Source organism: Artibeus jamaicensis, unplaced genomic scaffold (genome assembly GCF_021234435.1).
Source record: "Artibeus jamaicensis isolate MK-2021 breed Jamaican fruit bat unplaced genomic scaffold, CSHL_Jam_final contig_490, whole genome shotgun sequence".
In the NCBI taxonomy this organism is placed as follows: domain Eukaryota; kingdom Metazoa; phylum Chordata; class Mammalia; order Chiroptera; family Phyllostomidae; genus Artibeus; species Artibeus jamaicensis.
In genome coordinates, this window is record NW_026521861.1 from 12,704,564 (window position 1) to 12,732,131 (window position 27,568).

General features: G+C 37.8%; 1 protein-coding gene across 1 annotated transcript in view; it reads left to right on the forward strand.

Moving 5' to 3' along the window:
• CCDC172 (coiled-coil domain containing 172) overlaps window positions 1-24,564 on the forward strand; it is a 38,327-nt gene extending 13,763 nt beyond the window's left edge. Inside the window, exons 3-8 of the mRNA XM_037132870.2 lie at window positions 1,231-1,347; window positions 2,749-2,914; window positions 9,580-9,681; window positions 10,040-10,142; window positions 23,607-23,694; window positions 24,529-24,564. Of these exons, the coding sequence (XP_036988765.2) occupies window positions 1,231-1,347; window positions 2,749-2,914; window positions 9,580-9,681; window positions 10,040-10,142; window positions 23,607-23,694; window positions 24,529-24,564 (612 nt within the window). The remainder of the gene's footprint in view (window positions 1-1,230; window positions 1,348-2,748; window positions 2,915-9,579; window positions 9,682-10,039; window positions 10,143-23,606; window positions 23,695-24,528) is intronic.
• The last annotated feature ends 3,004 nt before the right edge of the window (window positions 24,565-27,568 follow it).

The window sequence follows — 27,568 nt, forward strand, 5'->3', positions numbered from 1 at the left end:
TTAGCTGAAGAAACTGAAAACATGAAAAGTGAAAAGTGTTTTCTGATTTTGTTTTGGTCTTGTAAATTTTACCTCTCTAATCTCCCTCTGCTGATGTCTTTCTTAAGGTGGATTGAGAACAGCACCACGCACCGAAGGTGTGGGCAGGCGTGCGATGGCAGTATAGAAATGCGGGTCGTGTTTTCTGTTTCATTTAGGCTACTTTTTTAAATGCCAGTATTTGTAGGACTTTTGAGCCATATCATTTCAAAATGTCCTTTAGGCCAAACCCATTGCCTCTGGACTAGACTCTTTCTAAGCTCTTTACTATTCAATATCTTCCAGGATAGAGATTTCACAGCCCATCTATCACCTTGAAGTTCTTATAGCTAACATAAATCTTGCTTTCTGCAGCTTAAGTTGAATTTCTTTCTCTTTTGTTTTCTCTGTAGAGATAGGAACAGCCCCACACCAGGAGCGATGCTTTCTTAAGAGGACCCGTACTGAACACAGCAGAGAGGGTGTTTGCAGTCCAGCATCACTGTCTGCTTTTACACATTGCAGAGCATATGTCAGCATTCTCTGGCTTTCATTTCAACTCATGGTCTCAAGAGATGCTACTTTTTATTGGCCCAAACGAAATAACAGTTACACGTCTCGTATTAATGTTTACTGTATCTTTTGCTAGTTAGAACCAGATGAGGTGCTAAAATAAAACAATACGTTCTCAAAACCCACTTGAGGATTTTAGCAGATTCGTGTTTTATTTAATATAACTGTAGTCATGGGATTTGGTTGTACTATGGTTAGTCAATTTTTATCTCATTATTTTATTAGTCATAATGTATACATGATTTATTCAGCCATATCTTCCTTATAAGTGATGAGAACAAAAACTTGTTCTTTAAAACAAGCTATCCTTAAGCAGAAAACTTGTGTGTAGTGAAAAACTTGTAGTACCTAAGCAAAGAGATGTGCTAGATACTGGAAAGGAAAAAGAAAACAAATTCTCTGTCCTTGAAGAGCTTATAGTCTTCCTTGGGGAAGAGATTGCAAAAATTGTAATTTTAAAGCACTTATAAAATATAACATAGAACATATAAAGTAAGGTGTTTAGTGTGAATTATATTTTGCATTTTGAAGAAAATACAGAACATGTTTTATGCTGTACAGATCTGTGGACTGAAGTGCTGTGAAATGTCTAATTGATTCATTCTGATTTCTGTTTTGTTTTCTTTTTTTCATCTTAAGGTTCAGCAGTTTTCCGAAAAGTCCTTCCTCCTACAGCTTTCGAAAACTCATGAAAATGCTTTAGAGAGACAGTGCAGTGAAATTACAAACCAAAGGAATATGCTTCTCCAAACCTTTGTACGTCTCCAGCCTTTTAGAAAAATCTGTTTCACTAACTGAATCTAACGTATTTGAATACACTTAGGTGTACATTTGGCAAATGATCCGTGTGCACATTGGCAGATAGTTCTGTTCGCATACAGAAAAGTATTAAGTGCTATTTAAAAACTGTGGTAGAGTAATATAGTTTGAGAGAATTTTATTGGCAGGGATGCAGTATGAAAATTAATTGTGATAAGCATAAAAGAAACAGTGAAACTGATTTGAATTGCTCAGGTGTCTAGATGTTGGTTTTAATGCTTTGGAAAAGCAAAGAGGTTTACACTGTAGGCATACGTATGGTGTGGGTAAAAAGACAGGTTTTCTTTATCTTTTTATTATAAAGTCAGAGCCGGTAGACACAGTAGTTTTAAGTGATAGGGCCAGGTTAGGAACACGACTTGTAATTAATTGACATTTCAAAGAAAATACATTTAAAAATGTTTACAGAAATATATATCTAAAGCCAACGGAATCAACCACCGGTGGTTTATGAATGACATGGCCAGTTTTCCGACGTAGCTCGTAATTAGGTGACATGTCCTAGAAAATAGAAAAGTGTAGTGATGTCTAGTCCGTGGCATTGTCAGAGCGCAGGCCCCAGCGTTGTCCAAAGTTGTTGGAAATTCTTATTTCTACCACATGTTGATATTTCATAAAAACATAAAATATTATTTAAAAGTGAATTCAAGATTAACATATAATTTTACATTCATTGTTTACGTTTAAAGTTTTCTGTTATTTCCTTGTGTCTCTCCTTTTGTTAAAAGACTTAAGAGGGGAAGGGAGGGAGAAAGAGGTGAAGCGAAAGATCAAGGTGCGAGAGAAACGTTGCTCAGTTGCCTCCTGCATGCTCACCTCCTGGGGACCGAACCGCAGCCCAGGCATGTGCCCTGGCTGGTGATTCACTTTGTGGGATGACGCCCAACTAACTGAGCCACAGTGATCCGAGCGCTCCCTCCCTCTCTCTCTCTGATTAAGGCAGTAATTCTTTTGCATGTAGATTGCTACTTTCAGGTTTGGTCATTTAATTATTTTACCACCAAATTTATATTGCATTGACAAAATAGCATATATGGTTATAAGTTTAATACAGAAGCAAACACATCTATAGTGATGAGTGGTAGAATTTCTACATTAATAATTCTCCCAAAACATTAAGAATAAAACTGTCATGTGAAAATGGTTGTTAGTAGATAATAGCTTTAGTTTTTTTATGAATATTTGTGGAGCAGTAAAGCATTTTTGTGACAATACCAGGGAATATGATACTATATTTTGTTGTTAATAATTTGAAATCAGTATATTTTAAATGATGAAAGAAAAATATTATTACAATTAATACCTGTATTTGATCTTCTGGTGTTTGTTTTTTTTCAGGAGGCTACTAAGGAAAAAGTGATGGAGGAGGAGGAAAAATTTATTAAGGAAATTACAGACTTCAATAATGAGTATGAAATAACAAAGAAAAGAGAGCTTTTGATGAAAGAAAAAGTCAAGGTTGAAATATCTGACCTAGAAAACCAGGCAAACATTTTGAAAAGAGGTATGAATACATAATATCGCCTCATTTATCCAGTGGTAATGAAACTGAGTTGGCGTCGGATATTTGTAGTTCAAGATGTTCTCGACACAGTCGGTGGAGGTGCCCAGGCAGCAGGCGGACCTGTGGTCGTCAGGCGGATAAGAGAGAGCAGAGGTCCAGCTGGGTTTGGGACTGAATCCAGGGAGGACGTCATCCAGAACAAACATGCAGAGGGAACATGGAGGGGTAGCAAAGACCAAAGGTAGAAACTAGGAAAACAGTGTGTACAGAAAGGAAGAAAAGAGAGTCGTTAAAGAGGGTAAGAGGGGAAACAGCAGGGAGGAACATTTTAAACACTAAAAGCAAAAAAATAAGAAGTTGTCCATAAACGGTGTGAATCAAATTAGGAAATTAATTTGACAGGAGCTGTCACGAGCATTATCACAGAGAGGGGAGTTGAGGAAATAGAGAATGAAACCATAAATGATATTAAATGGATGATGTCTTTTTCACGGAAGCCTTTCTAAAATGTACTGTTACTTTGATACCTTTAGTAAGCGAAGAATAGTAAACACATTTAACCCTTCTGTTGCCTTAAAGCTATTGTTATGAATATTTCATTGTTGTGCTTTCCATAAAACAGTTTTCATTGTTACAGGTAACATTTATAGGTGTGTGCCTTATAAAACCACCATCCTGAAAAGTGTAAATGCCACAGTCAAGTTGAATGAATTTAAATCTTAATTGCACCACTTAATTGCTTTGTGATTTGGGGCAAGATGCTTAACTTTTTTTCTGTCTCAGTTTCTTCATCTGTAAAGATAAGGGATTACAATAATGACCTTAACAAGGTTGTGTTGAGGATTCAGTGAAAGAATATTTAAGCGAATGGAATGCTGCCTCATGCATAATTAAGAGTGCAGAAATATGAGGATTATACTTTCAAGTTCGTCTTACGTTATAGATGGAAGAAGTCAGGTCCTCACTGATAAATTACTGTGGGTAGAGAGTTTAGGACAGAGGTTCTTAACCACAGGTGCACATCTGGAAAGTTTAAAAAAGTATTAAATACTTGACTCTCATCCCAGAACTATTGAATCAGAATCTTGGTGGGTGAGGATGGGGAACATAATCTTTTCAAAAGCCACTTAGGTGATACTGATGTGTACTGCTCTTTAATAACCAACCGTGTAAAACAAAGATAAATAGGTGTTATTAACCTTAGGAAATACTCCGAAACTGATTTTTTTAAAAGTCATTGGCTGTTACCACTTCTGTTCAACATAGTATTGGAAGTTCCAGCCAAATCAGTTAGATAAGAAAAAGAAATAAAAGGCATCCAAGTGGGAAGAGAAGAAGTGAAATTATCTCTGTTCCCAAATGACATGATGTTCTTTGTAGAACACCTGAAGATTCCGCACCAAAAAAAAAATGCTAGGGATGATAAACAGATATAGCTGACTCTTGAACAACATGGGTTTGAATTGTGCGGGTCTGCTTGGCTGTGAGTTTTAAAAATAAATTTACAGTCAGCCTTCCATATTCCTGGGTTTCACATCTGTGGATTCAGCCATGCAGGGATTGAGAACTGCTTTTTATCTGTGGTTGAAAAGTCACACATTCATGGAGCTGACTTAAGTTATATGTGGATTTTAGACTTTGTGGGGATTGGAGCCCTAACCCACACTGTCTTCTAAGGTCAACTATATACAGCAAATTTTCAGCATACAAAATCAACGCACAAAAATCAGTTGCATTTCTGTGTACTAGCAGTGAGCAATTCAAGAGGGAAATTTTAAAATTGCATTTATAACAGCAGCAAAAGCAATAAAATAATTAGGAATAAATTTAAGGAGGTAAAAGATTTATACATTGAAAACGCTAAAATATTGCTCAAGGAAATTAGAAACTTAAATAAATGGAAGGACATTCCATGTTTACGGATTAGAAAACTTAGTATTTTTACAATGACATTACTACTCAAAGTAACCTGCAGATTCAATGCAGTTCCCTTCAAAATCTTTGCCAGTCTGACAAAGATGTTATTTTCATTGTTTGTTTAATTAGCATTTCTTGATTTTGTACTATGTTGGATATATTTCTCTAAATTTATTGATCACTTTTATTTATTTTTCTATGAACAACCTGTACATATTCTTTGCTCATTTTTTACTAACTTGTGTTTTTACTGGTATGGACATTGTGTCTACTGAGGAAGTTAGCCTTGTGTCATGTGTTGTAAACTGTTTCCTAGTCTGTTGTTTACATTTCAGTTGTACTTACAGTGTGTGAGTGTGCGTGCGTGTGTATGTGTGTGAGAGAGAGAGAGAATGCCAGATAGAAATTTTAACTTTTTGCAGTTATGTTAATGAAATGAATCTTTTCCTTTATGGCTTCTGGCTTAGGAAGACTTTTCTATGTAACATTTCAGTAATAACAGTCGTGCTTATTCTAGTAACTCTCTGTTTCCTTTTCTCCATTTATATTCCAACTGGAATTTATTTTGATATAAGAGCTTAGGAATCCAACATTTTTTCAGTTATTTAACACTACTTATTATGAGACTTCCTCCAAGATGGAGGCGTAGGTAGAAACACTGCCTTCTTGCACAACCAAATCTAAAAACAACAAAGTTTAACAACAATAAACTCAGCCAAACCACAGAAAATTGAACAATAAAAGAGTCCGACAACAACGAAACACTCAGCCAGACTGGTAAGAGGGGCGGATCCAGCAGCGGAACGGGTCGGTCAAAAAACATCCCCTGACCCAGGCAGCCAAGGGCGAATCCCAGGTGTGGGGTAGCAACAGATGGATCCAGTGAAGGCGCAAAGTGGCTGGCTGACCGTGGTCACACATTTGCACGCAGATAGATAAACCAGCGAAGGAGCGAGCAGTAAGACAGACCTCGAAGGCCCCAGTGGCGGGAAGGAGCAGAGGGGACCGCTGTTGCTCCCTCTCTGACCCTGCCTCTACATACAGCATCACAAACCAGTGACCTGGGTGGCCCTGCCCTGGTGAACATCTAAGGCTCCTCCCCTCATTTGTAACAGGCCCAAACAGACCAAAACATGGCTCAAGAAGAACTCAAAGCCCGAGAGCCCATAAATCTAAGCGAATAAGAAATTGCCAGCCTATCAGAGGCACAGTTCAAGACACTGGTGATCAGGATGCTCACAGAACTGGTTGATTTTAGCCACAGATTAGAGGAACATATGAAGGCTAAACTAATTGAAGTGAACGGAAATGCACAGGAAACCAATGGTAATGGGAAGGAAACTGGGACTCAAATCAAAGGAGTGGACCAGAAGGAGGAAAAAAATGACCAAACAGAAAAGGATAAAGAAACAATTCAAAAAAATGAGGAGAGGCTAAGGAACCTCCAGGACATCTTTAATCGCTCCAACATCTGAATTATAGGGGTACCAGAAGAGGAACAGGAACAGCCACCAGTGGAAAACTTATTTGAACAAATAATAATGGAGAACTTCCCCAGTCTGGCAAAGGAAATAGACTTCCAGGAAATCCAGGAAGCTCAGAGAGTCCCAAAGAAGTTGGATCCAAGAAGGAACACACCAAGGCACATCATAATTATATTAGCCAAGATTAAAATGAAGGAGAGAATCCTAGAAACAGCAAGAGATAAGGGGACAGTCACCTACGAAGGAGTTCCCATCAGCCTGTCAGTGGATTTCTCAAAAGAGACCTTATAGGCAAGAAGGGGCTGGAAAGAAGTATTCCAAGTCATGAAATCCGAAGACCTACAGCCAAGATTGCTCTATCCACCAAAGCTTTCATTTAGAATGGAGGGGCAGATAAAGTGCTTCTCAGATAAGATCAAGTTCAAGGAGTTCATCATCACCAAGCCATTATTATATGAAGTGTTAAAGGGACTTACCTAAGAAAAAGAAGATAAAAAACATGAACAGTGAAAGGACAACAAACTCACAGTTATTAACAACCACACCTAAAGCAAAAGCAAACTAAAAGGACAGCTAGATCAGGAGCAGAACCATAGAAATAAAGATCATATGGAGGGTTAGCAACAGGGGAGTGGGAGGAGGAGAAGAGGGGGAGAAGGTACAGAAAATAAGTAGCATAGACCGTAGATAGAAAATAGATAGGGGGAGGGTAAGAATAGTAGGGGAAATATAGAATCTAAAGAACTTGAGACACGTGGTCATAAACTAAAGGGGGGGATGAGGGAGGAGGGGTGTGCAGGATGGAGGGGAATGAAGGGGGGAAAAATAGAACAACTAATGGCATAATCAATAAAAATAAAAAACACTATGTAATTATTATGTAATTCACTATTTTCCAACCAATGTGTAGTTCTGGATTTGTCATATGCTAACTTCATATTTCTGTGTTTTCTCAATTAACAGTGAATTTTATTAATACATATCCTATTATTAACCTTACTCAGTTGTGGTCTCTTAGTCTTCTAATGTACTGCTGAATTCTGTTTAATAATACTCAGTATTTTCTTTAAAAGTTTTGCACCAGTATTTATAAATGAGATTAATCTTTTTGTGAGGGTTATGTTGAGTTAACCAAAAGAACGTAGAAGCTTTCTTTCTTCTCTAGCTGGAAAAGTGTAAACACTAAAATCACCTGTTCCTTCAAGGTCTGAAATAATTCACTGGTACAGCTGCTTCCGTGCCTTTTACTCTGTGATGTTGTTCACATCTGAAGCGAATATTGGAGCCAGTCTCTTCCCGGAGCAGTTCAGTGTCCATTTGTCTTCCCTCCTGGCAGGGGCTGCTCTCAGTCCCCTCTTCTAACTCACGCCACCACATCTGCTGAGTCCTGACACTCGAGTTTTCTCCTGTCCTTCCCTTCTTTCCTTGGCTTCCCCCTGATCTTTTCTGTTGAGCCTTCGCCATAGCTATGATGAGTCACCCAGTTTCACTGTGTTTTGATCATCTTCATCTTCAAAGCCCATGGCTGTTGTATTATTTTCTACTGTTCACAGTGTTGTTGTCATTGCCAGGCCTCTTCTTTGATTTATTTTTTAACTCCAGAGTTGGAGTCTGTCCTCACTCCTTGAGAGTACCAAATGTTAACTAACATTCATATACTGGTAAAAGAAATTATTTTATTACTGCTGGGCTATTATAACGAACCTCTTACTGTACCGATGTTCTGTTTTAAAATACCATGATGGACATAGCGGACCAAGCATCTGGGCCTGTCTTGCCAGCCCCGCCCAGCCCAGCACCTCCTCCCCTCCAGCCTCACCCATTGGCCTCGCCGTTTGTGCTGAGACTCACCGACCTCTGCTGTTTGTGGGGACGTGTTATGTTTCCTCCTGCCTCGGGGCCTCTGGAATGCTTTATTAGAATACTTTTAAAAAAATTCTTCAGCCATTTAATTCAGTCACTCCTCTGATCTCAGCTCATGTGACTTCCGGAGGAAATTTCCCCTGATTCATGACCTGCACATCGGGTCCATTCCCTGACTGCAGCCTCCTGTGGGTCCCTGCACCGCTCTCCTCCGGGCGTTGTATTTCCTTCCATACTCGGCTCCTGTCTGTCACCCCTACGAAGGGGTCAGCGTCCACAGAGATGGGAGTTATGTCTGTTTTACTCACCAGTGTATTTCTAAAATGTGCCTAGGACATTCATTCATTCAGTAATGGTATTTTTGTGCTTTACACATTGGTGATACTGCAGTGTGCAAAAAAGAAAAAAAAAAATCCCTCGTGAAGTCTACATTCCTGTAAAGGAAGAGAGACATTCATGTTCCAACCTGTCAGAATAGAAAAATCTCACTGAACAGAAGAGTCCTGCCTTAATGGGAGGATTAAATTAGCCTTGGATTTAAGGCTACTCTGGACCCATTGTTAAAAATATTTTTAAAACAAGATTTGAACCTGATCCATAAGTTATTTAACTGCCTGCCAAATAACAGATAATTAATATACTTCAGGGGAAGATAGCAAAATTCAAACATTTAACAAAATAGTAAACACAGTGTCTTACACCCAATCAAAAATCACTAGACATTTGAAGAAGCAGCAGACTGTAACTCAATACCAAGGAGGAAATTAGGTCCATGGAAACATACATGTGAATGACCGTGATGAGGCAGTTAGCAAAGAAAGACTTTGAAACTGCTCTTATAAATATTATAAATAACTCAAAAGCATGGATATTATCAAGAGGTAAGTGAAAGATACAAAAAATAATTGAAGACAAAAATATTTGATAAGATTCAACACCCTTTGTAATCAAAATGTAAATACAAAATATAAAAGAGCTGCTGGTGAGAACAAAAGGAAGAAGGCACTCTGGGTGGAAGGAACAATATTAGCAGTGTTGTGAGAGCTCATAGCCATGTAGCTAATACTATGCAGAGTCAAATTTAAACACGCTTTATTTATGAAGGATAGAATTTCCTTTTTGACTCGTTGGTAGGTTTGTTTTACTTTGTGATATGACATTATTTTGAATTCTTTGTTGGTAGTTGAAGCATCAACTAACGTTTATTTGTATCCAGTTGGTGCTTCAACAAATCCTGGTCAGTTTGTTAAAAACAGTTCCTGAGTGGCCAAGGGAGGGCAGTCCAGGCTTAAAACTGACCATATGCTGCTTGAATTTTTACTACAAAAGAAAAAGCGAAGGAGTGCTGACATTTATGGCAAAGCCTAAATAGTTAAAATAATGGTTTTTGCTTGTTTCTAGAAATGAAGTCCATGGAACATGACAGTGGCCCATTAAATGAACTTCAAAAACAGAAGAGTGAATTGATGCAAGAACTGTTGACTCTGCAGAGAAAACTTAAAGGTATCACCTTGATGTGCTTTGCTTATTTTGCTGATGAATATATTTATATTCACGCGATAGGGTAGTATTTCTCTCTTTAAATGTGTTAGTCTATTGGGATATAGTGTTATTACTGGTATTAAAAAAGGAATAGATAAAACACTGAATTGATCGGTGTTGGACTTGATATTTTTAATGTGTCAAATTTTAAGAACTTTTTTTGTGCCTTCAATTGCTATATTAAAGTAGGAAATAAAAATCTCTAGCACATACCTTTTACGTGAAGCAGAAAAAATTAGGGGATTGTTCTTATGAATGAATAAGTATAAACTTTATGTTTAATTTTTAAATGATCATATAAATTTTCTTAATTGTTTAGTTTTTGAAGATAAAAAGAATGAAGCCATCTGTACTACCAAATACCTAGAGGCAGAAAAGATAAAAATCAATGAAAAGCCTCAAAGTGATGCTGAATGCTTAAGGTAAGAATTGCCTATTACACTTTAGTAGAAAATTGGTAATTTTTCAAGTTGTCAAATAGATTTCAGCATAAAGCTAAACGCACAGATTTTTTTTTTAAGTTTCAGATGAAGATGTTATTTTTTTCTGTGTGTATTCCAAAACATGCTAATAAATAAACACTTCACTGACCAAAAAGAGCTACGGGTAAGTTTCATGATGCATTGGCTTAATAATACTGAGATCAATTTTGTCTTTTCTTATACCTTGTGGACTCAGTGTTATTCACATTGTAATAGATTAAGAAAAAGTATTGGTCCCACAACTCTCCTTTCCTTTATCCCTGACTTCTTTCTGAAATAATCGGAATTATTTTTTATCTTTTTTCATTTTGTGGGGGGATCACAATCTACTATTTTGCTTGAAATTTGTTACTCTGGCTTCGTGCTGAAAGATTGAAAGTGTATTTTCTGTTCAGATTATTCAGATGCTTTTTATGTATTTGGATCGTGAAAGAATGGCTGATGTCAAAAGTGAAATGCTCATAAACACAAGGAGGGAAAAAACCCTGTTTATTAATTTGACTATTCTTTATTAATAATTCAGTGTTGTCTTTGCTGGCTTAATTTTAAAGAAGTTTCTATACTTTCTAGGCTTAACCAGGCTTAGTATAACCAAAGAAACCTCATTACTGAATCTATGAAGAAGCAAATGAAGCCTCCATCCACATAAATCACATAGGAAATATGTCCACTAGAGCTGAACAAATGCTTCATATTAGCAGTGTTTAGCCTCAGGCCATAATTTTAGTAGATTATGAGAAAATATTTGCAATTTAATTTTATGTTCAGTTTTGTAAGCATGAAATATCAATCTCTTGGGTGGTGTGTGTGATGCAGAATGAGTTTCGGTAATGACAATGTGCTCATTGATTATTTTTACACTTTAAAAAATGGCAGTGCCCATTGGTATCGTTATAGCTAGTAGTGTAAGGGCTTCTAATATCAACTCCAGTTTCATGGGTTTATCACTCAGTCATAAAAATATACCCTGGGTTAGAATTAAACACACCAAGTCTGCTAGAGGGGACCTTCTCCCTCACTGATGGGACCCAGGAGATTTGGATGGAAACATCAGTCCTTGTACTTGATCTGTTCTTTGGATTTGAGCAGCTGTTAAATGAAATGCCAAAATTTATTAATTCCTCCATTAAATTCTTTGATATGCCTAGCTAGTTTCCTCACTGGTATGACCTATAAAAGTTTTTTCGAGTGTGAAGAGCAGAGTCAAAGTACTGAGTGTAAAAAATTTTAGTAAAGAAGGCCATCAGTTTTATAATTAGTACAAGAGCAAAAAACTAATGATGGCAAAAAATGATGTGACATGTATTCAACTTTATCATGAAGGCCAAAGTTAAACAGGTTTTATTCCTAAATTTTGGAATAGAACTGTCTTTCACCTGCGTGTTGAAATGTATACTGAATTTTGTAATAGTTGCCTTTTTTCTTAGTTTTTCAGGTTTAGCTGCTTTTGGTATGGATGCTATTTTTATAGGAGGGTTTCTCAGAAACTTGTTAGTGTGGACATTTGGGACCAGGTATCCTTTGTGGTAGGGAGCTGTTCTAGACGATGTAAGATGTTTAGTAGGGTCCCTGAACTCTGTCCAGTAGAGGCCAATATCAGCGCCTCCCCTCTCTGAGCTGTGACAGCCAAAAAATGTCTGGACCTCGCCAAATGTCCACTGTGCAGAGGGTACAGGAAACACATCTCCAGTTGACAACCAGCTTTATTTTAAGGTTATTATAAGTTAAAATTTTATTAAACTTTAGTAAGAAAGCAATTATTAAAAAATTATATTAGTTCATTTCTATGAGTTTATTGTTTCTACTTTTAGTACTTAGAAAATTTTGATACATGTTTTGTGTCTATATTACTGAATTCTTTTACTATGCATAAAAGAATTACTATGCGTTTTTTAAGTTAATTTGCCATGCTTAGGTTATTTGTTGAGCTGTCTCTTGACGCCATCCATTAAGGTAGAAAACAGTAGGACACTCACAATGGTTTAATGGTCTGTGCTTTAAGTAATCTTTCCCTGTTTATAAATACCAAGATGTCTGTTTATTTAAAAGATTCTCTATTGAAGTGTGTGGGCTCATTAATTAACACATGTTAAGGCAGCTAATTACTGTGCTTGACACTTAAGCCAGAGGTTGGATTCATTCCTAAAATGCCTCCCAAGGCTTGTAAAACTGTGACTGAGCTAGTGTTTTCATACCTCAGGGGAGGACCAAGGTGATGAAGTGCGGGGTCTTGGGAGGAAGGAAGCAAGGAGGTTAAGATTACAAACCCTTTTGAATCCCAGCTCTGCCATTGACTGGGTTAGTGACCTTGGAGAAGCAATTGTCTGTGACTCAGTCTCCACATCTATAAAATGAAGTTAATAATAGCGCCTACCTCACAAAGTTATAGTAAAAAAATAAATAAGTGACTTAATTTATACAAATCCCTTAGTGCTTTGCACACAGTAAATACTCTGTAATTATTGGATATAATTAAAGCATTACTTGTGATTTCATTTTTATTCCATACTATCTATGAGGATTTCACACCTTTCATGCTTCTTTCTCATTTTTTTTCTTCTGCTTGTCTCTGAGCCCAGAGGCTCCCTGCGGGTTGATTGGGGATCGCCATCTTTGTACTCTCCGTGGGCAGTCTCTTCTGGTTTAAGGATTTTAGTTGCCATTTACAAATTTTTGTCCCTAATCCTCTCTCCTAAACTTCAGTCCTAAATTCTCAAGAGTCTAATACAAAAGGAGAAATGCATCTGAAGGGCTGCCGCCTTGATGAAATAAACAAAACCAGGCTGTCAGAAGTTCAAGGGCCTCCGTAATCTGCCTATCCCTTACCCCCTCGTGTTTTTATCACGCACCTTCCTTCCAGTACTGGCGCATCCGGATACGCTTGTGGCGTTCCAAGTAAGCCTTCACACCTCCGTATCCATCTCTTTCTTCTCCATCCGCTAACATCCAACTGCGTCTTCCAGGCCCAGGTCCGGTGTCATCTTTGCTGGCGATTGCTCAGATCCAAAATGTAGCAGCATTTTGACATGTTTACACATCACATTGTCTCACCCTACCCAAAACTTGGTAAAAGCACCAAAATACTTCTTGAATTGTTGTTCTTCTCTGTCTCCATTGCTAACATTCTATTTCTGGCCTCCACCCTCTCCCACCGCATCCCAGTAACTATCTCTCTTCTCCTTTCCCCCCACCCACTCTTGTACCCTCCAATCCACTGTCAATTGAATCGTCATCCCCTTATTAAAACCATTCAGTGGCTTCATAACGGATACCATAAAACCTGAGGTCCTTCGTGAGGCCTGTGTGACTTGTCACAGTACGGCCTCTGAACGCATCCCTGATGTTATCTTCAACAAGGTCCCCTTCCCACTCTGTTCCCTCCAGCCCTCCAAGCTTTCTTCCACACTGGAACCTTCGTCCATGCCTGTACGTCTCCTGTTCAGCACCACTCTGCCTGCCTGTGTCTAACTGGTGGGATGTACCCCATCCTGTGGGTCTCAGTTGAAGTGTTTCCTAAGAGAAGCCCTCCCTTACAGTGAATCGTGGAGCCTGTTATTTTTCTAATAGCACACTGTTTTTCCTTATAGCACACATTCTATTTTGTAGTTACATATCATTGGCTTTATTTTGTTCATGTCTGTCTCTTCCATGTAGGAGGAGTTATGTTGTCTATTGTGTTTCCCATTGTATGCTGATGGTCTGATACTTTGGTGTAGAGCTTGTCGTATAGTAGGAATTGAATAAATAAATGGAGGGATAAATGAATGTGCTAAATTACGAAACATTTCCTCTACAGTTCCTTTCTCAGTGTTCATAGAGAATGGGCTTCTAATTCTGCTACATCATTAGTCATACTCAGTGATAATATGTACATCAATCTGTCCTGCTAGACTGGGAACGCCCTCCATTTGTTCATTTTTCATCAGTCTGTGCATCTAGCACAGTCAAGGGCAAATAATGTTCAAAATGTTTATTCCAGGAATTGGGTCTACATATAATTTTATTTTTACTACAAAGAAGATGACAGTTCATCATGTATTTTCAATGTTATTTGCAAAAACATAGTGTATTCTAACCACTAGGATAGCCTCATGGAACCCTTTCTACTCCTAATTTTTTTCCCTGTGGAAAACGCTCTCCTGGTTTAACTGTCCTCGCCTCCGTAGCCGTTAACGTCTCTCCCTTTCTCGATCTAACTCAGTCTGATCGCTGAGTTTGGAAAGTACTCAGGAGGGCCGTCTGTTCTGCTCTAGGCTGTGCTCCTTTATGTTCTACGATGGCAGGTCTCCGTGGGAGAAAGCTTGTGACGTCCAGTTCTGCCTTTAATGGTGTGCTCTGTTAGTCTGATCCTGGGGCTCAATATTAGTACGTCCTTTCTTTGCAGATAGAAGCCACCTTCTCTGCTCTCTGGTGTATTCATAGTACATGGGACATTCTGGCCTCCCTTCTGCCTTATTTCTCTTTTGGGCAGAATTCAGGCAGGAAAGAAAAATGGTATATATGAGACTGCCAATACCTATTATTTATATTACTATCTAACAGTAGTCACTAATTGACTGGTTTTATCCCACAAAATAGTTTTGTGCCCACAAAACTTTTTTCTAGAATAGTTGCACATGTTTTTATAGCCAATAGTTGCGATTGTTGAACGCAACAGGAAGGTTGTGACAGATGAAACCGCAAAGTCAGCAGCACGAGAGTGACCCTCCGGAACGTGTGAAGAGAGGAGGGTTTTGTGAAGAGTATATTTGCAAGGAAAGTGGCACGGGCGTTCATATGCACCTGCTGTTGAGAGACCCCAGGCGCATTGATGCGAAGTAGTAAATGAGTGCTCTTGCCCCTTCGGTGAAAAGTCATCCAGTTTAGTGGGTCACAGAGGTCACACCAGTGGTCCTCAGGTTTGTAAGAAGGCATAAACACACGCCAGTATTAAAACACTCCCAACCTTTCTAAGGGACATACAGATAAAAAATGTATGTGTACACATGTATGTATTTTTATTTTACCAAGTAAGTATAGATATTTTTAAATTATGAGAGTAGGCTATGTTGATTGAATAAAAATTCAAACCCTACCAAAATGCCAAACATCAGAGTCTCCTCTCTCGTTGCCTCACTCCAGCAGCCCTCAGTGTAACCGCTGTTCAGAGTTTGGTGAGCATCCTTCTAGAGTTTGTGTATCTCCGTGGGTGTGTGTGTGCAAATGTGTATGTGCATGTGTGTGTTTAGCAAAAAAATGGTGTCACGCCTACGGGTCTGCAATTTGCCTTATTGCTTTGCCATTCTCCGTGTTAGTTTGTACCGATCAACTTCATTCTTTTTAATGATGACGTAGGGAGATACCATGTTTACATTACCTTTCTCCCATTGCCGGGTATACAAGAGTTTCTAAATATTCACAATGACAAATATTTGAATCAGCGCGTCCTTAAATATGTGGGGGAAGGAGTGTTTCTGTAACATTATTTAGAATAAACATCATTGAGCAGAGTAATAGGAACTGTTATGCAGTCTGCATTGGTAAAATAATACACAGTACTTTGCATTCTTGATGCAAAGGAATGAGCCCAAAGTGGACAAGTGTAACAAGATCTCAGTGTTAAAGTTTCTGGAAAATACTAGTCAAAAATTATTATATGTGGTATCTGTATCTAACCCATGTTATCTTTTTTTTAACATTTATACAATGTGAAAGTTTCCATTTAATTCTAGGATGGTTCTTAAATATTTTGTTCTCTGCATCTTTTCTGGTAAAAAAAAAATCTTTTATTCTCAAAGAGGAGTGTCTCTACAGCATTGATTATTTCAGCTAATAGAGATTCCCTGTTTTGTGAATTCTTTGCATATACTGTAGTTATTAAAGCTCCTATGTATATGCAAGGAAAATTTTGATGGTAGAATCAATTGATTATTTTTAATATGTTTTATTGATTATGGTATTATAGCTTTCCCAATTTCCCCCCCCTCTGCTCCCCTCTACCTGGTACCCCATTCCCTCCAGCAGTCCCCCCCTTAGTTCATGTCCATGGGTCATGCATATAAGTTCTTTGACTACTCCATTACCTATACTTTTTATTATCTCCCCCTGTCTATTTTGTACCTACTAATTTGTGCTTCTTAATCCTTGCACCTTTCCTCCCCTTCTCCCCCTCTCTCCAACTGATAGCTCTCCAAATGATCTCCATATCTATGATTGTGTTCCTGTTCTACTTGTTTGCTTAGTTTGTATTTGTATTCAATTATTGAGAGTTGTGAATTTATTGCCATTTTAATGTTCATTGTTTTGACCTTCTTTTTCTTGTATAATTCCCTTTAGCATTTCATATAATAATGGCTTGGTCATGGTGAACTCCTTTAGTTTTCCTTTGTCTGGGAAGCACTTTATCTGCCCTGAAATTCTAAATGATAGTTTTGCTGGATAGAGTAATCTAGGTTGTAGGTCCTTGCTTTTCATCACTTTGAATACTTCTTGCCAGTCCCTTCTAGCCTGCAAAGTTTCTTTTGAGAAATCAGCTGACAGTCTCATGGGAACTCCTTTGTAGGTAAGTATCTGCTTTTTTCTTGGTGCTTTTAAGATTTTTTTATCTTTAACTTCTGGCATTTTAATTATGATGTGTCTTGGTGTGGTCCTCTTTGGGTCTATCTTGTTTTGGACTCTCTGTGCTTCCTGGACTTGTATGTCTATTTCATTCACTTAGGGGAGTTTTCTTTCATTATTTTTTCAAGTTAATTTTCAATTTCTTGTTCTTCCTCTTGTCCTTCTGGCATATCTATGATTCAGATGTTGGTATGTTTAAAGATGTCCCAGAGGTTCCTAAGCCTATACTCATTAAAAAAATTTTTTTCTCAAAATTTATTGGTGTCTTTGAAATCATAAATGTAAAAAATATTTTGTATGTTTACCTTTATAAACACCCTTTTTGATATGATGGGGAAGATGATAGAAAATATATGCACAAGAAGAGATGCCTAATCCAACCAACTAGGATTCAGGGTAACGGAGATGGTGACAGGACCCCTCTTTTCCCTTCTCAGCAGGTCTCTTGGGTTCAGTCTTACAGACCTGGGAAGGTTCCTACCTGTCTGCCGATATAGCCTGGACTGAGGGAAGGCATCATTAGAAAATTGAAGTGTGCCTTGACACATTTAACTTTCAAACCTACTTTAAGAAATAAATTGTATATGAAAGAGGATGCCCTATATGTCTTTAAAAATAATGTTTCGTGTTTAAGTGGCACTAAAATAATTTTATATGAATTGATATAGAGAAACATGATAAGAAAGTGGAGTCTTGGAAAAACTAGCAGAAAATAGAAAGGACTCGTTAAACCTCTGGTGTGATTAAGGAAACCAAAAAGAATAAGATTTAACAGACTTAACATGGAAGATTTAAAACCCCGTGTCAAAAAGTCATCAACTTGGAGTGATAAACTGGGAGAAATTTATGGTAATGACAAACAAGGATAACAGTTGATCAAATAACTGATAAAAATCAATAAGAAAACACTAAAATCAATGGTTTTTCATTCATGTGTTTATCTAACAGACATGCATTAAATGCCCACTTTGTATCTTGTACCATGCAAGTTAAGAGATGTGATAACCAAAATGAATAACACAAGATAATTCCTTTAAACTGCTTATCAATTAAATGTGAATTAAAACCACTGAATATAATTTTTCTACTTAATTTTGAAAGACATTCTCAGATGACCATAATCAAAATTGGCAACAGTGTGGTAGAGCTAATTTATACATTGTTGTGGCCGTACATGTTGTGTATGTTGGAGTGCATTTTGAAGCACATGAATTATTACAGGCATCTTAAAAATGTTTGTGCCACTTGACTCAATAATTCACCATATGAGCTTCCTCCTAAGGAAGATGATTCTAAGGACAGAAGAAACTCGATGCATGGAAGTGTTCACAGGATGTTATTTATTGTAGGGGGTGAAAAAGGAGCAATTTAAATGCCATACCATGAGTGAGTAATTTAACCGGTGTAGCCTCTTAGACTGCTACATATTTATTGTAAGTGGTATTAATTGGCATGCTTAATTAACTGGAGGAAATGTATATAATAAGCATTAAACAAAAGAAAAAGCTAGGAGGCAACGTGACATAACCAGTGTTAGATGGAAACAAAAGACTGTGATGGAATAAACTTACATCTTAACAGCAGTTGAGTTGGATGAGATTTTTCCTCCTTTCTGTGCAAGTAGTACTTTTGTACACTTCTATAGCTAAAAAAGATGTTCTTTCAGTTAACGTTTTTCAGCTATGACACTTAGAAAAAATTTTAGACGACACTGAAAAATGGGAAGGCTACAGGAAATCATAAATATGTGGAACATAAGTTTGCCTAACTAACTAGCATTGTTGGCCATCCTCATCATTCTTGAAGATTCAAAGAAAAGTGGCAGAAACCAGTGCACACTGCCCCTGTAGTGTGTGGCAGGTGGAGGGACCCTTTTTGACTCCGGTAGGCAATCAGTCTGTGCACCGAAGCATGAGATCTGCTTCCATTACATAGCTTTGGCTATCTGCAAATGTGTTAATATTCATATCATCATCACCGGCCTCTGTTAAAGCTAGCAACGGCAATCTTTTCTTTAAGTGCAGATCTAAATTCCACAGCTCGATTATATGCTGAATAGTGAAATACTTCCTATAATTTGCTCCAAATGCCGTCCTTAATTTCAGTAGTCTCTCATTCTTATTGTCAGCGAGCTTTAGCTAAAGCGGTCGCCACCCGGATCTGATGGACATGAGAGATCTTACAAACCTGTGTTCCGTTTGAACTGAACAGGAGGGAGGGCAGGTATTGATGATATGGTGGGAAGAAAGATCCCTGCCATTTCATTTCAAAAGATAAATATATTAAAATAAAGCCCTAAGTACATTGTATAGCACTGTCAGAGTAGGCAGTTAGATAATTAACAAAGGAGGGAAGGAGTGGAACAGTCTCCCCCCAGGGTATATGGCATCCTGCCTGTTCTGTGAGGCAGGAAACCTTGCTTTACAGCTCCGGGTCTGGTGGGGAGGTAGGAAATGGCCTTGTTCTGAGGGATCAACACTGGGGTGGGTGGGGGCGGGGGGTTAGGGTGGGGAGCAATTCATCCTACTGAGTGCATGCGCAGTAGGAGCCAAAACCATGGCCACAGAGGGAAGGGGCGCAAGCCTGGGAGAATCTAGGGAAAAAGATGGGAAGGGGAAGAGCACGAGCCCCAGGAAATTCAGGAAAGAGATTGGATGGGGGAGGACACAAACAGACCTGGGAAAGCCAGGACAGAGGCTGGATAATTTGGAAGAAAGTCTGCTCTTTCCCGAACCCAAGGACATACAAAGAAGCCTGGCAAAGAGCCCAGCCCGTGCCCTTCCTTCTCTCTGGCGTACTGTCTGCCTTTTTTCTCCTAAACTCTGAGGGGCTGAGACTTGCAACCAGGGGAGCAGTGGGCAGCAGCAGAGGACTCCCCTTCGCCCTGTAACTTCCTGCCCCGAGTCCACGCAGCCTGGCCTCTAGCTCGCCACGCTCTGCCTCTGCAAGAGTGTCAGATCGCTTTCCGCTCTAGTAAATCTAATGCTTAAAATTTCTCCAATGTGAGTTCCCCTGACACCAGAGAAGAGCCTATTTCCTCTGGTAACAGCAGCACCCACTTACATTGTACCTCTCTATTTAACCCTCCACTCGGTCTTTAAAAATATTTGTTATAAGAGGTTTTATGCTTGTGAAAACATGTAATACTCAAAATTAATAACATTCTATATTTCCTACTTGAACATTCCTTCAGAATTCCTACTTACCATTAAATTCTTCAAAGTTCGGAATACTATGAACCTCACATATATAGGGTATTGTTTCATCATTCATACCTATAACTGTTGTTAACTATTATGTTTTTCTTCTCTAACTATATGGAAGTACTAAAGAATAAGATGATAGGCACCTGCGAACTAAATGAGGACACCACCAATAATCTGCAACAGTTGGGGACCCCTCGGTTATCCCACGCTTCCCTCCTCAACCCAGAGGGGACTGTTGCTCTGAGCCGTGTTGCTGAGTTTCGTGTGTGTGTGTGTGTGTGTGTGTGTGTGTGTGGTATGTGTGCCCCACGCCATCTCTGTCAGGCTCAAGTATCACAGTCATACTTGGCTGTTTTCCTATTTTCATACTCTGGACCAACTTACATGGTATTGGGATTATTTGGTCTCTAAAAGTGATTTTGCTTTTTATGGATAGTATAGTTCTTGGAAAACTTTCAACATTTCAGCAGTAGTTATTGGGTGGGAAACCCAACTTGGAAGGGCTACAAGCTTTAAAGACAAGGAAGAAGCAAGAGATGGAAATTTAGGGTGTGGGAGAAACAAAAGTCGTAAAATCAGATCACAGCAACCCTTCCCACTGCCAAAGTAAGAGATCCATTGATGAACAAACTGACAACGTCCTTCGATTTTACAAAAGCCAGTATCTCCATCACAAGGCCTCCGACCTGTCGTGCTTCCCCACGTACAGTGGGGCTCTCTCTTTCCGAGGGTCATTCACCCTGTGTTCTATCCCCTGTGCCCTTCCATTCCTTTTCCTCTCTTCTAAAATTTAATGGCTGCTTCACTCTCTGCATTGGTATAGACTTCAGATTTGGTTCTGCTGGATTAAGATGTTTATCCTCTGTTTCTTAGTTAGGTTGTAAGTGTGGCTTTATGTGGTATACTTTGTCCTTCTAATTCAGAAATTGTTTTTATTCAGGTGGCCGTCATTATTATATTGGAACCTGGATTCCTATCATTGTCCTTTTTTTCAAAGACCAGTTTATTGAGATTTAACTTACATACAATAAAATTCACCCTTTTAAATATACAGATATAACTCCAAGGCTCCGATCCATTTTCTTTTCCTAGTTTTGGCTTTTGCAGTGCATCATAGAAGTGGATACATATATGCTATGTATGTAGCCTCTTGTCTCTCTTCTTTTACTTAGCATAATGCGTTTGAAATCCATCCGTATTATTTCACCATCCATAATGTCAGAGACAATGACAGAACATATTACAAAAATAATAAAATACTTTAAGCACAGATACAAGGAACTCAGAGAATTCCAAGCAGCAGTTTTTAAAAAGCAAACATCTTTACACATTATATTCAAACCTCTGAAAAACACTTAAAGGGAGTATCATGAAGGAAGGCAGAAAAAGAAAAGATATAAAAACACATTACATACAAAGGAGTAAAGATAAAAGCATTACAATGGACTTATCAGAAATCATGCAGAAGACAAAGGAATGACTCTAAATACTGAAACTGAGAGCTGTCAACTCAGAATTCTCAGTGGAAATATATTTTACATTTGAAGGCAAATACAGATTTTTTTAAACAATTAGGGTGTATAGAATTCCTTGAGAACAGACTGCATTACAAAAAAAGACTATTCTAAGTTCTTGAGAAAGAAAAAATATGATACCAGATAGCAACTTGGAGATATATCAAGAAGTAGAACTCCAGAAATGGTTTAAATGAATGTAAACATAATGCTTTTTAAATTGTTAATTGCTCTAGAAGGCAAATTACTAAATCAAAAATTCTAGCAATACATTTTATGTTTATAGTAAATGTAAAAGAAAAATATGTGATAACAACGAACAAAAAACAGGAACGAGTAATTGGAAACATACTGTTGTAAAGTTTAAAAACTATAAATATGCCTGTATAATATTATTTGAAAGTACACAGTAGTAAATTGAAGCTGTATATTATAAACCCAGTATAAGCATTATAAAAAATTTTAAATATATGTAAAAAATAGGTTAATTAGTAGATAAAATACAATCATAAAAAAATCAATCTAAAGCAGGAAGAAAGGAAAAAAGGAACAAAGAAAGATGGAGCAAATAGAAAACAATAAAAATTTAATTCAGCCAGATAAGTAATTTTATTATGTAAATGACCTAAACACACCTAGTCGTATCGTATTGGATAAAAAAGTAAGAAACAAGCATAGAATTTCTGTAAGAAATTTAAAAAATAAAGACATAGATAGGTTAAAAGTAAAAGAGTGGAAAATGATACCTAATGCCAGCAGTGTCTGAGAATTCTAATTTCTTCACATCTTTGTCAACACTTGGTATTGCCTGTTTTTCAATTTAGCTATTCTGGGGGGTATGTGTTGGCATTACATTGTGCTTTTCTTTTGTATTTTCTTGATGACTAACGAAGAAAATGACTAATGAGCATTTTTTCATAGTTTGTTAGCCTTTGGATATCTTCTTTTGTGAATAATCAGGTAAAGGTGTGTGCACGCATTTTTCATCATGTTATTTTTTTTACTTACTTACTTGAAGTTCTTCATAGCTGTTGTTTATTGTCTGTAATGACCTTTGCTTATAGTGGCTTGTCTTCCTGTGTACTGGGCGATCTTTGATTGTAAACTCTTCATTTGCTCTTAATCTGTGGGAGGCCTCTCACCTAAATAATCTTGAACTTTCCTCCAGAAAGGGTTTTTTTTTTTTTTTTTTTTTGCTTCTGCCAGTATACAGGGAGTAGTGCCACTGACTGGCCCAGGCCCCCTGCTGTCTCTCCTTCAGGACAGGGCTCAGGGCAGGTTCAAGTTGCTCTATGTATACTTTTCACCCTGGGGCTGGCCCAACTGAGTTCGGTTTGTGGGAGCAGCGTCGCTCCTAGTACCTGCTCTCTGGGCAGGCTCGACCTTCTGCCCACCCACACGCTCAGACCCCAGCTCTCCCCCTCTCCAGTCACGGCTTGTGGCCCTTGCTTATGTTTTTTTTGTTTGTTTGTTTTTTGTAAGGAATGTTAGTCCAAATGCCAAAAATGACTGTTGTTTCATCACTATTTTCAACATTAAATGTGGACATAAAATAATTTTTTAGTATATCCAAAGGATTAAAAACTTCACTGGGGAATAGAAACATTGGTATTAATTTCTCACTCTCAAAATATATTTTAATGATATATGTGTATTATCGAGTTAATGTTTAATTTTAGAGCAAGAAGAAATCTCAGAAGTCATGTGTTTTTTTCTGTACTTAAAATTCTCAGGTGAGGCCCAGAGAGACCAGCTGATTCAGCCATGGTTATGTGGCTTGTTAGTAGCCACGGTTTTGTGGCTTGCTAGTGGCCACGACCAGCATGGAGGAGCTGCTCTTTTAATGCCCTTGAAGTGACTGTGTTTGTTATTATTCGGTCTGCCTAGTTTTATTTATGGCAGTATTTCCTCCAAAGTTTTATGTAGCCCTTACAGAATTATAGAGAATTAAAATTTCTTTCCAAATTCTTTAGTGTTAACATGAAATTCTAATGATAGACCTAGAAACCCACCACCGTTCAAGTAACAAAAAATGATTATACATGTTAGTCGCCGAACTAATAGGGTGAATTTTTCATTTAAAACAGACTTAAAAAAGAATTAGAACTTTATAAGGAAGATGACATGCAAAGTGTTTATGAAGCTCTCCAGACAGAAATAGAATTTTTGGAATTGGTAAGCCGTCACTGATCCCTTCACTTCTAATTACCGTTATTTACCTGCTGGGAAGAATGGTTTTAATGCAACAGGTGCCATTAAATGAGTGTTTCCTGCTCACATGGATTTGTACTAAATATAAAAACAGCAGCAACAACCAGAAAAACTAAGGTCAGGAAATAAATCTGTGAAGTATTTTGAGTTCCTGAAGAGCTGGGCGCTACATAAAGCAAGCAACACTCAAAGAGAATATGGTACGATTTCAAACTCAGATTAAAATAATAACTCAGACCTGACCACACAGCATGCCCTTGACGGGAGCTGTTATTAGAGGATTAATGTGCTGAAGGAGTTTAACTATCCGAATGCTAGAAGTGTTTGATAGCCATATATTACACTTTTATTATATTTAATCCTAAAACTTTCTTATTACAGATTTTTATGATCTCAAGAACTTTGGATGCAATTATTGGAAACTTATTTGCAGATTGTGTGGGAGCACTTCCAATTGCTTTTAACCTTCTGCTTTATTTGTTTATGAACCAAACACAACATTTGCCGTGCTCTGTTTTAATTGGAGACCTGTGTAGAGCTGAGTTTAAAGTATATTAAAGTCTAGGTTTCATTTAATATGTTACATTTTACTTCATGTTTATTTTCTGTCAACATTTTTATTTACAAATGCTCCAATAGGTTATGTTAGGATTTATATTTTTATTAAAAATGTTAAAAATAAAATTTAGAAATGCCCAGGGTTGTGTTAAATTTACATAAATTTTATATGATTCCTTTATTAAGGACTTCATGAATTTCGTTTTCCTCATGAGTAATTATTATGTGTGTTCCTTTCAGACGTTGGCACAGAAAGATCTTCAGGAAAACAAGTAACATGTAGAGAATTGATCAGCTACCTGAGATTTGGTCAGAGCATCTTGGAGTTCAATCTTTGTGACAGATACACCAATGATACGCATTACAATAGATTCTTATGGAAAATGTCAGGTCCAGAAGGTTCAAAGTTGTTGGTGTCCAAAATTGGTTCATTAGCACTTTAAAAAATAGTTATTTTTCTTACTACTTGCTGGAACTTTAAGGCTTCTCGCGTGCTTTGATTTTGTTTCTAAGGGAAGAAAAAGGAGTAGTCGCTACTGTGTTCTCAGTCTTATATCCCCCGACCCTTAAGCTGATCTGCACTTTCGAATGTCGTCCAGTCTCGGTTGCAGTTTACCTTGGGTGCAATCAGACGCGCCTAGGAAGAAACACTCAGATTATTGACCCAGTTTTGTTGGAGCCATTTCCACGAAGAAGGTGCTTACTTTCATTTTAATCCTTAATAGGATTTCTGTTGACCAAAGTCCTCTGAGGTCTTTCACCTGCAAAAGCCGGTTTACTCCACTTTTGTCTAAAGGAGTGTGTGGAGTTGAGTCTGGGGCACCTGCAGCCAAGCCCCCGCACTTGGGCCTTGCCCTGCTTCTCCCAGATGCCAGTTCTGGTTGCAATAAAGGAAGTCATCCGCTTGGGAAGGCTCACATTCTCCTAAGGGGCGTCAGGGTTCATTTTCGCTGGTGACCTAAAACATTGAAGCTGGAAACAGTGTACTTATATTTGGATCACACTTGGTATTGCCACCAAATTCCTAATAGCACGTGTATTTCTGCTATTAGCAGTCCTGACTAGGAAGAAAGGTATATTTTCAGTAGTTTCTAAAAAAACTGTATTGAAAGTGTTCAACAAGGCCCTGGATTACAGTAGGCGGGAAAGCGGAATAAAACCTATTTGGGGGCATATTTCAAAGTACTTAGTGTAAATGCAAGAAGCGTGTTTTCTTTTGTGGTTGTAGTTAGTTTAATATCAAATGTGAGATGTTTAGAAATGCCTTATACCTGCCGATGTTACAGGAGAGTATTTAGGTCTAGTTTCAAAGCAAGTCTTTCTTTGGCATAGCTTTTTTTTTTGTATATGTTGTTTTGCACTCTTTTTCTTAAATTAGCAAAGCTAAAACTCTTTTTTGAGATGTCTAGGAGTTGATATATGTTTAAATAATTTGTATTTTCAGAAGTGATTTCTATTTTGATTCTTTCAATATTCTCTAGTCAATTATTTTTGCTTAGGAAGAAAAAAATGAAAGGCACCAGGGAATTGCAATCTATTTTCTATGCAAATGTAGAGTGGAAAATGGTTATTAGGATTAGCCAGGACTTCAGTTCTGGCTTATTTTAATCCATGTATTTACGTACATTCTAAGTCTCATGAATATCTGTTATTAAATATATATCATATTATTAATATGTAGATGGAGTTTACACATAAAGCCTTTTTCACTTAACAGCACGTTTTGTTTATTATTGGTTTTATGGCTGAAATATTAATGTGAACTGGAGATCTGCCACTTGTTTGTATAACTCACGCACAGTGGCGTACGTGCAAATAAACTCTTACTGGTAATGTCCATCGTTCTTCGTGTGCGTCGTATAGAAAACCTAGATTAGATAGTCAGTAATGGCATCAGGATGAATAGAATGAATTGAATTTGAGAAAAAGGGAGGATCAGCGTTTTCATTATTTCAAAGTGCTAAAAATGCTTATTTTAAGATTTAAGCTAATTTTCAAGCAATCACATAAATGATTATTTTAGCATTGCATGGTAGAGTAACACAAAGCACTACCCACGTGATACCAATCAACGTAACGGACTGTTAGAATAAATATAATTAATGGAACAAGCTCACTGAACAAAGAAATACAGCAATCAGTAGAAATCACAGTGTATGAAACTAAACTGCACTGCCAATGTAAAACTTTAGCAGTATGGTAGGTTAATTTTTAGTTTTTTAAGAATTAATAATTTATAAAAACCTTAAGTAGGAAAATAACAGAAATTATCAGAGTAAAAATATGTCTCAGGCCAACCTCAGTTGTTCTGGAAGTCGTCTTTTACTATGTAGAGATGCAGTTCCTAACCGAGTGCTCCTTTATTAAGTAAATCCACTGAATTTTCCCTGTACTTAGTTGTTACTTAGTTGTAACCAAAGCTCAGACTGTCCCGGAGCAATCCCAATCCTGCTCTAATGTCCCTGGCTGGCCACTGTAGTTCTTCATTTAACAAGTTCTTGCAGAAGCCGCTTTCTAATGATCAGTTCTCTGTTAGGGATAATATTAGGAAATATAGATAGTTTGCTACCTGTCTTTCCTGCTAATTAATGCAGCTATATGGCTAAGCGAAAAACAGCAACAAAATTATAGGATGCGGGGCATGACCACTGACTAGAAATTCTTACTTCCCTGGCCTAATCAGTGACACAAGAGGGAAAAGCAAGCAAAAGAGAGGCTTTAAGGTATGTAAAGTCTGGAAGATCCCGTACTACTCATTGTCAGTAGTAGTGTTTTCTTCTGTAAGAGAAAACAAAATTGAGTATTTTGCCTCCATGTCTTTTTTTCCTTAAAACTTGAAAAACTGTATAGAGATTCTTAAAAGTCTAAACTCAGGTTGGAATAATTCTGTTGTAATGAATGGGATTCTAGAAATATCTTTAAACAGTGTCGGTTGGTATTGGTAATTTCTTGTGGAGTGGAAATTATGCCGTGAAAAACCTGTCTAGTCTCTGGCCAGGAGGGCAATCAGTAGTTCAGCCAGCGGGCTGCGGACGGACAAGCAGCCTGACCCAGACAGCGGCCTGCTATGAGCGTATGCCGAGGACAGTCGCTTCTGTTTCACCCCAGCAGTCCTACATGACTGTCACGTTGTTATGAACAAGTCACTTATTTGCAGTCCAAAAAACAGTAGAAGTTCAGTGACATGATTGGAAATAAATATGGACGATTTTTAGTCCTGCATGTACAGGGTAAGGTGTTTTAAATTAGCAAAGCTAAAACTCTTACTCTATACTATTTA